This window comes from Microtus ochrogaster, chromosome 1, assembly GCF_000317375.1.
Source record: "Microtus ochrogaster isolate Prairie Vole_2 chromosome 1, MicOch1.0, whole genome shotgun sequence".
Taxonomy (NCBI): domain Eukaryota; kingdom Metazoa; phylum Chordata; class Mammalia; order Rodentia; family Cricetidae; genus Microtus; species Microtus ochrogaster.
The window spans coordinates 82,498,162-82,508,130 of record NC_022009.1 but is presented as its reverse complement, the minus strand read 5'-3'; the positions used below and the strand labels follow the sequence as shown (position 1 = coordinate 82,508,130).

At 42.6% G+C, this 9,969-nt stretch overlaps 1 protein-coding gene across 1 annotated transcript in view; it reads left to right on the top strand.

The window, feature by feature from the left end:
* Cog5 (component of oligomeric golgi complex 5) overlaps positions 1 to 9,969 on the top strand; it is a 253,334-nt gene that overhangs the window by 224,827 nt on the left and 18,538 nt on the right. Inside the window, exon 19 of the mRNA XM_005343875.3 lies at positions 3,931 to 4,007. Within this exon, the coding sequence (XP_005343932.1) occupies positions 3,931 to 4,007 (77 nt within the window). The remainder of the gene's footprint in view (positions 1 to 3,930; positions 4,008 to 9,969) is intronic.

The window sequence follows — 9,969 nt, the reverse complement described above, 5'->3', positions numbered from 1 at the left end:
GAGCAGCAGGACAGGGAGCAGCAGGACAGGGAGCAGCAGGACAGGGAGCAGCAGGGCAGGGAGCAGCAGGGCAGGGAGCAGCCTCGGCTCCATCTGGGGCTCTACAGACTCCTCTAGCAGAACACTCCCTTTTTAAACATGAACTTCATTGTTTAAAGGGAAATGATTCTTCAGTCTCCTCGGGGCCTTTTTTTGATTAAAAATTCATCTTAAACATTTAACCTTTTGAAAGTGCCCTGTATCTTCGAAATCTCCTGCGTTCACAACCATTTTAGGTGATGATGATCTTTCATATAGGAACTTTGCCTCAGCTATTTAATTATTTTAGCATTTAGTCTCACTCCAGAGCTAGGTCAAAGGTTGCTTGGTTTGATCTTTGACAACACTGAACCACAAGGGTAATGGGGGAGGAGGGGAAACGACTAAAATATGCCATGGAACTGTATCACAGAATACGATGTGCTCTCCACGCACTCGGAAACCCTTATATGCACAGGGCAGTTAGTGGTGTGGATAGAATCAGCATGTCAGAGGCCACGCAGAGTACATGTTTATTGTGCTCAGTGGAAAATGATTTTCCACTCTGAAGGAAACCAGAACTCCATCTGGTTTACTCACTACCCAGGGCTCAAGAACAGCCCATCGTCCCTGTCTTGTTGAGTGTGTTGGTTCCCAGCTGTCATGTTTGGATCATCAGCAAGAATATTGGCTTTTTCTTTAAATTTTTGTTTATTTAGTCTTCTGTATTTTAGAGTTTTCCAACCATGTAATATTTTCCCCTTAACGTGTGTATGTTTATACTGAATCTTTGGTATTTATTCTGAATCTTCTGTATCAGAAGAGGAACACTGACCTAACACTAACACTAAAACATCTCGAGGGAGCTGCCCTGTCTCAGCACTCGGTACAGGCAGGCACAGGCATTCTCAATGGGACTATCATTTTGCCTAGTAATAATTGCGTGTATATTTATATACATATATGTATTTATGTCAGTAATACAATGAGCATTCAACAAAAATCATAAAGTATGTATATTTGTGGCTGCATGTAAACATGTACACGTTTGTGATCTTATTGAAAAGTTACATTTTTTAAAAATCCCTTTCACTAAATTTAAGAATTCTTTTTTTGTTTTTTTTTAATATTTATTTATTATGTATACAATATTCTGTCTGTGTGTATGCCTGCAGGCCAGAAGAGGGCATCAGACCTCATTACAGATGGTTGTGAGCCACCATGTGGTTGCTGGGAATTGAACTCAGGACCTTTGGAAGAGCAGGCAATGCTCTTAACCTCTGAGCCATCTCTCCAGCCCCTAAATTTAAGAATTCTTGAAGGAAAGAATCTACTTCTAATTCTCGATCTTATCCCAACATATGGTTTGGTACCTGGCTAAGAGTAGGGAGTAGAACATGGTTTGCAAATGGTTGATTAATTTGGGCTTTGTGGTCCACATCGACAAGGAGTTTTGAACAGCTTTTCATAAAGATGGTGAGCCTTGTGATGGTTCCTTCTCCTTGTGTTTCTTGTTTTGTTGTTGTTGTTGTTGTTTTATTTTATTTTATTCTGAGACAGGGTTTCTCTGTGTAACAGCCTAGCTGTCCTGGAACTAGTTCTCGTAGACCAGATTGGCCTTGAACTCACAGAAATTCACCTGCCTCTGCCTCTCAAGTGCTGGGATTAAAGGCATGTGCCACCACCACCTGGCCTCCTTGTGTTTTTTTGAATAAAGATACTGCACCATCAGGGGATAATGGCCTGTTCTCAGCAATCTTCTAAACTGGCCTTCACCATGCAGCACATTTAATAAAGACACTGCACTATCGGGGGATAATGGCCTGCTCTCCGCAATCTTCTAAACTGGCCTTCACCATGCAGCACATTTCTGTCAGCATGGAGGACCAGTTTTCTCAGTGCCACACAGTGCAGATAATCTGCATGAGCATGCAGTAGATAAAGAACCAGGAGCCGGTCCTTGTCAAGTAGAATTTCAAGTCAAAGGAGAAAAGTAAAAAGAAGTGAAACCAGCCTTTACTAGTTTTTGTATAAGGGCAGATTAAGTTAATAGTGTAAATGAGAAAAAAATTAAATACTGATAATTTCAGACATTTTAAGACCTATTATATGTGTTTGAGCTTTTGCCTTCATATATGTATACACATCATATGTGTGCCTAGTACCTGCAGAGGCTAGAAGAAAGTACCACATCCCTGAAACTGGAGTTCACAGCAGTTGTGAGCTGCCGTGTAGGTGCTGAGAACTGAGCTCCGATCCTCCTCCGAGTTCTTAAGCCCTGAGCCACCTGTGTCACACTAACTTTATGACTAAGTATTTATATGTCGTGCAAGTAGAGATTATTCATTTAATTTTTGTTATTTTACTAAGTAGATATCACCACCCTCATTTGACATGGCAAAGGTAAAACTAAGAGTTAAGCAACTCCTTCAGGGTCCCCTTATATTAATTATAGTTTGGAATTCTGCCACTTTTGTGACACAGAAATCCCCAGAACTAGAACTTTATAATCACTTTGACCATGTTGACTTGTGAAAATTCTCATCAGTTCTATTGAGTACATAGAGACTTGCCATGGCTATGTAGAATACAAGTACATAGTCTAGAAAATCTTCTTTTCCCAAGTCAGACATAATTTGAACTCCTCTGCCACGCACCATACCCCAGCATCTGCCACTCGGAGCGCTATTACCCAGTTTGCAAGGTTCGGGCAAGGGGGCTGTGATGGAGGAGGGTCATCTTTCTATCTATTGTTTCATTGGTTAATAAAGAAAACTGCTTGGCCTTTGGTAGGACAGAAAATTAGGTAGGCGGAGAAAACAGAACAGAATGCTGGGAGAAAGAAGCCGAGTCAGACAGACGCCATGCCTCTCCTCTCTGAGAAGGAAGCAGGTTAAGAATCTCCCTGGTAAGCCATCAGCTCGTGGTGCTATACAGATTATTAGAAATGGGTTAATCAAGATGTGAGAATTAGCCAATAAGAGGCTAGAACTAATGGGCCAAGCAGTATTTAAAAGAATACAGTTTCCATGTAATTATTTAGGGTAAAGCTAGCCGGGTGGCGGGACGCAGCCCCTCTGCTCCTCACTACAGGGCTGGAGGTTAAAATACACAGACACATACAGAGAGACAGCAACACGGGTCATCCTTGAATTCCCCAAGAATGCCCCCTTGATTGTGTTCAGTGGCAGATTATATAGAGATAGCCACGCCCGAGCCAAACCCACCAGAAACCACTCTCCTGCCATTAGGAACTCCTGAAGGTCTCGTGCTCAGAGCAGCTGTAGGCACTCAGATCGGGGGATTACAAGAAATTCAGGATCTGGGGTCTCACTGCTCCAACACTCCTCTTAACAGCGTAGAAATAATCTCATCTTGGGCCTCTTTGGTAAAGCAGTGTTAATGTCATTGAAGTCTTTATCTTTTAATAAATTTAAGTGGCTTCCAGAACGTGTTTCACAGCCAGTCAACATTAAGCTTACAAAGACTTAGAACTTTTGAGAGCTGAGGTAAGGTAATGGTCAAACTGTTAGCTTGGTTGGTTTGAAAATGTCCTACGAGTTAGTAAAGTGCAGTTCTGGGAGGGTGTCTCCAGGGAGGACTGACTGGGGGAAAGACCTGCCCTGGATGTAAGTCTACATCCACAACTGGGGCCAGATGAGGAGGGGTTCCCTCAGCATAGGCATTCTCTCCCTGTGTCCTGGCCACCATTGGGTGAGCGATTCTGCCCCACCAGACCTTCACCATGATGGACTGGCACCTCAGAAGTTATGAACCCAAATAAGTCATTCTTTTCTTAATTGTTCATATCAGGTATTAATCACAACAAAGGAAAACTGATCTAGAGTATTTCTCAAGTTTGACTTTCAGAGTCTGCCGTGTAAAGCTGTGGTCTATCTCTTCATATTTCAGATGGAGCTGGCTGTGGGTCCACTTTGTAGAAGGGTGTCTGATTTGGGAAAGTCCTATCGAATGCTGAGGTCATTCAGGTAAAACCTAATTCTTTGTTATATACCGTCTTGCGAACAGGTGGTCCTTTCTTCGTATTGAGGTTAAGCTATATAAAATTGTCAACATTCATTTTTTACTGTAGCATTGCATATATGAGATGATAGTCCTAAAAGATCTTGTTTAGAAAACCATGTAAGATTATATGCAGCAGCTAATAACATTGGGGGAGGTTCTTTTTGAATTATAACCTGCAGGCTGAGCTGACTTCCTTTTAACTTCCCATTCTTACAGAAACACTAGGAAGCACATTATAATACAGGCATTTTTTTCTGAAAATTTTATTTATTCATGTACATTTTAAATCCAGTCTACTCCTAAAAGTATCACATAATATAAACAAACACAACTATTGACTAAAACCAAGCTCAGTGAAGAACTTAGAGAATGAATTAGGGAGCTCAGACTGATGCAGTTGAGCACCAAATTTTGGGTTAGACTCCCTACAGTTCAGTTTTAAAAGTGAGTGAATCCCATTACTCAGAAAGCAGAGTCAGGTAAATCTCTGTGAGTTCAAGACCAACCTGATCTACAGATTGAGATCCAGGACAGCTAGATGTACACAGAGAAACACTGTCTCCAAAAAATAACAACAACAAAGAGTGACAGTTAGCTAGTTCATACTTGTGATGTAATAATATAGCAGTTTAACGAGTGAATCTGCCCTTTCCACAACTGGATGCTGTTCTGAAAACATGTAGTAGCTTTATGACCTCAGTAGTAGATGCTAGAAGGTAGGGTAGTCTGTGCATATGGCTGTTCATTCCGTAAAATAAAATTCCAAATGCTTCATGTTTACAAAAAAGAAAATATCCATACTAAAAACATGGCTAACCCTATAGACTGGAAAGATCTAATAAAAAACATAACAATTTTGTGAGTATAGCTTGCTACATAGAAAGAAGGCTTTGGCACAAACTAGTCAAATATCCAAAAGCCTAATGATGTGTGGGTGTATTTCCGTAAATATAAGGCAGCGTGAGCTGTCTGAACCTTGACTCAGTTCTGGAAACTAGTGTGGTCGGTAAGTGTGTGTCCTTCCAGTGTCCTCAAGCTGCTGTAATAGCCGTGTAGGAAGCCAGTGCTGCTGACAGCGGTCATGTGCTTTAGAGTTTCTTTCTTGTTTTCATTGCCAGCATCATGGACTGAATTTTGCCTTTTCTGCAGTGGATAATCACTGCACATACGTCCATGATTGCAAGAAAACTCTAAGTGAGATCTTGTTCTTTGGTTTTTTGTTTGTTTGTTTGTTTGTTGTTTTTGGTTTGGTTTGGTTTGGTTTGGTTTGGTTTGGTTTGGTTTTTCGAGACAGGGTTTCTCTATAGCTTTGGAGCCTGTCCTGGAACTAGCTCTTATAGACCAGGTTGGTCTCAAAGTTATGAAGATCTGCCTGCCTCTGCCTCCCAAGTGCTGGGATTAAAGGCATGTGTCACCACCGCTTGACCTAAATGAGATCGTGTATATTTTTCAAATACCTTGTTTGGGCCTGCTGAGATCTTTAAAAATAAATAAATCTCTAAGTAGTGTGTTAGATTCTAGTTCTGCTCTAAGTTGAAAGATTAGATCCCAAGGTTACCAGTTTATCATTTATTTGTTTTGTCTTCAAAAATAGCCATACTGAATGAATTATATAATCATGTACTTTGAGAAAGATGGTAGTACACTTTATTAGTGACTTTCCTCTTGCTGTGATAAAGCATTATGACAAAAGCAGTTTATACAAGGAAAGGTTTATTTTTATTTATGGCTCCAGAGAGAGAGAGAGTACATCATGGCTTCCAATATTTTTGTTTGTCTTTTCCTCCATTTCTTTGAGGGAATTTTCTATTTTCTCTTTAAGGTTCGCAAACATTCTCCTAAAGTTATTTTTTAGATCAGTTTCTTCTGATTCATCTATATTTGGTTGCTCAAGTCTTGCTGTTGTAGGGTCACTAGTTTTTACTGGTGTCGTGTTGCTCTTTGCGGTGTTGCATGTGTTCTTACCTTGTCTACTCATCTTTTCCTCTAATTGGTGTGGTTGGGGCTGTCTGTGACTCTGGTGATCAATCTTCCAGGTGCTAGTAGATCCAAGGCTCAGATGGTTGCTCCTCATGGTGCAGTCAGGGCCATAGTTTCAGTCACCCCATTGGTCACTCCATGTTCCTGAGGGACTCCTGGGGTTGGCTCTGCTCCTATGGAGTTTGCTGTCTCAAGCCTTCTCTGGCCTAGGTCGTTGGCTCAGTCCTGTTTCTGTAAATGTCTCTGGGTCTGCTCCTGGCTTGGGCTTGATCCCACAAAGGTCTCTAGCTCTGATCTACTCCCTATCTCACAAATATTAGATTAGCACTATTTTAATATGCATACAATAAAACCTAAACATGGAATTTGGGATTATCAAAAACAAGACCCTAGTCCTACTACAGCAAATGACTGTCATTCCAGTATCTTTCTCAGACCTTTATCAAAGGATACTGGACTAATGTCCTCGGACATTCACTGACCCAGCCACAACAGCATTGTATTATGAGTACAGACTGCTGTTTGTAGTTTAACTGAGAATGCCCTCCACATAAATTCGGGTAGTTGAATGTGAGGTCCCAAGTCGGTGGTACTGTTTGGGAAGGCTAGCAGGTATGGCCTTGCTGGAGGCAGGCTTGAGCTTAAAGCCTCACACCACTCCCAGTGAGCTCTCTCTGCTTTTTGTTACAGTATATTTGATCACACTGTGAACCCTGAGGTTGCATCATTTAAATAAAATCAACCATAGGTCAAGAGGTGGAGCAAAGAACCAGTTGACTGTATTTAACTATCGAGAGTGAGGGGAAGTCAGGAGGTTGGAGGGCAGGCAGGAAGTAGAAGGGGGCAGGCACAGGAAGTGGAAGGGAGGGACATCCAGTTGGAGGAGTATTAGTTTCAGATGGGAAAGGAGAGGCATCTCTTTCTGAGATGATACAGAGGAAGAAGGTCAGCTAGCTGCTTTCTCTGCCTCTCTGAGCTAGCAGGTTTTCATCCCAGCATTTGGCTCCCAAGTCTTTATTAGTAAAATAAAAAGATAGAGACTGACTTAAAACAACATTTGCTTCCTTTCATGGTGGCTGAGGTGGCAATGGCAGACATGAAGGCCTCAGCAGAGATGCTGTGGCTGTGAGGCACAGTCAGTAGCTGAGGCAGTGTTAGGATCAGGTGCAGCCACTGTGCTAAAGATAAAAAACAACAGCTTTCTGTTTCAGTTGGAAGATGTGGGCTCTAAAATTCTGTCTACTGGCCGAGGGGGAGGGGGGGTGACACACACCTTTAATCCCAGCACTCGGGAGGCAGAGGCAGGCGGATCTCTGAGTTAGAGGCCAGCCTGATCTACAAGAGCTAGTTCTAGGACAGACTGCAAAGCTACAGAGAAACCCTGTCTCAAAAAAGCCAAAAAAAAAAAAAAAAAAAAGATTCTCTCTCCTGACACCATGCCTGCAGCTTGTGTCCATGCTCCCTATTATGATGTACTCTCTTCTCTTGCCTGAGCCTGGTCCTCTGTGAGTCTGGGCAGGAGAGAAGGGGGGGGGAGGGAGAGAGAGAGAGAGAGAGAGAGAGAGAGAGAGAGAGGGGAAGGAGGAGAGGGAAGGGGAGAGAGAGGGAGGGGGGAGAGAGAGAGAGAGCTCTGATATATGGTAAAGACTGGTATGTGTTTTATGTGGAGAAGAGAAAAAAGAAGAGCCATCAAAACCTTGTCAGTTTTTTTCTTTTTCAAATTTCCTGCCTCAGCTTTATTTTTTAGTGAGAAAAACCAATAATTTTTGTTATTAAATTTCCTACATTGTTTTCCCATCTAGAGATAACAGAAGAGCTAACGAATAATATAACATCCATTAAAACATTTTCTAACAAGGTTGGGGCAGGCAAGCCAAACAGTACCTCGGGCGTAGAGTGAATCCACAGAAGACCTCATTCTGAAGCAGTGGGGCTGGGGAGGGCATCAGGGACCTCTTTGCAAGGGAGGAAGACCTTGACAGCCAGATCCTCTCCAGTTAAGAGCCTACTCCTCCCTCCCACCCTCTCCCTTCGCACAGCATGCTGCCATGTGCCCCTGGGCACTCTCTCTGATGGTAATATCAGTGGACCAGTTAATTAAGCCAGCGAGGTTCTTGCATACATTTGCATTTCGCTGTCTCCATTAGAGTTCCTCAGGCAGCAAAAACCTTTTCATACTTGGGCAGAATGCTGCCTCAGAAAAATCCTGACATTCCTGATCTGCCCCTACAGGCTTTGTATTTTCTATACATGAGACACATGTCAGAACTGTCAAGACCCTATTCTCATCTGCCTCTGTGCAGCATGAAGTTAACCCCTGAGCACCAGATGCTGTAAGACCGTAGATGCCAGTGTCGATCTGTGAGCTGACACAGAAAAGCCTGAGATACAACCTTTCAGCACACCTGCCCTTCGGCACACCTGCCCTTCAGCACACCTCACCTCGCCTCCTGAAGGGATACTTTGTTCCTGATGTCTACTGCCTGCTTTGCTGGAACCTTCTTCTTATCTGGGATTCATAGATCAGTAAAAACAGCCAGGGAATGGGACTGTGCTATGCTGAAGCTTTTAGCAAAAAAGGGCAGGGAAGAAAAGGGCGAGAGAGAAAGAGCAGGTTCAGGAAAGGGACATCATCAGTAACTAAAATAGAACGCTCTTTTGTGTTGGTTTTCATTGCAGGGATACGAAGGCTTTTCTTTTTTGTTTGTTTGTTTGGTTTTTTGAGACATGAATTCTCTATGTAACAGCCCTGGCTCACTGTCTTGAAACTCATTCTGTAGACCAGGCTGACCTCAAGCCCACAGAGATCCATCTGCCTCTACCTCTCAAGTGCTGGAGTTAAAGGTGTGTGCCACCACTGCCTGGCTATTGAGGGTTTTTGAAGGCCCTGATCTATTGACCATATAAATGCTGCTGTATCTGATTAGGTAAAGCCATGCACATGTTAATAAAGGGAATAGTTTGTCAATTAAATGTGACAATTGTAAATACATATTGTGGTCAAATGTAGGGATTCTGTCATGAGCACCTTATGTTAGAAACATAGAAGGACACTTTGTGTCTTTACGTAGTGTCAGAATTTATTGAATAACAATAATCTATGACTTGCATTGGTTTCAATAGCATCAATTTGCCAAATAATCTACCTACCTCAATAATCTGGCTGAGGTGAATGCAGGTTCTTTTACTCCTTTTTTACTAATATTAACTCTCATATCACACCATGCCCAGGATACAATGAATATATCTCTAGATCTACACACACACACACACACACACACACACACACACACACACACACACGTGTGTGTATGTGAGTTACAGAAAGAATACAAGTTAGCAACAGTAGTAGTACAAGAGCTTTTAGAAGTTGATGGATTGAAATGCATTATTAAATTTCATATAGCATAAATGTATATATTGTAGTAATAGTAGCGGCGGGGCTGAGTCCCCAGAACCCCGGCCGCCTCCGGCTAGCTTTACCCGAAATAATTACACGGACACTGTATTCTTTTAATCACTGCTTGACTCTTTAGCACTAGCCCTTTTCTCGGCTAACTCTCGCACCTGGACTAACCCATTTCCAATCATATGTGTCGCACCCCAAGGTGCGCTTACCGGGAAGATTCTAGCCTACGTCCATCCTGGGTCGGAGCTTCATCGCGCATGCCTCAGAGAGCAGAGCTCTGGCCTCTGCCCGCAGGAGTGGAGCATCATGTCTCTCTGAGGCGTCTGCCCCTGAGAGGAGAGCTGTGGAGTCTGACCTCACTTCCTGTTCCGCCCAGCACTCTGCTCCGTTCACTCCTCCCCCTACGTTCTAACCTATCAGGGCAAGCAGCTTCTTTATTTAACCAATGGCCTTCCTCCATCACTTCCCCTTTTTCTGTTTAAACAAAAAAGGAAGGCTTTAACTTTAACATAGCAAAATTACATATAACAAAACAG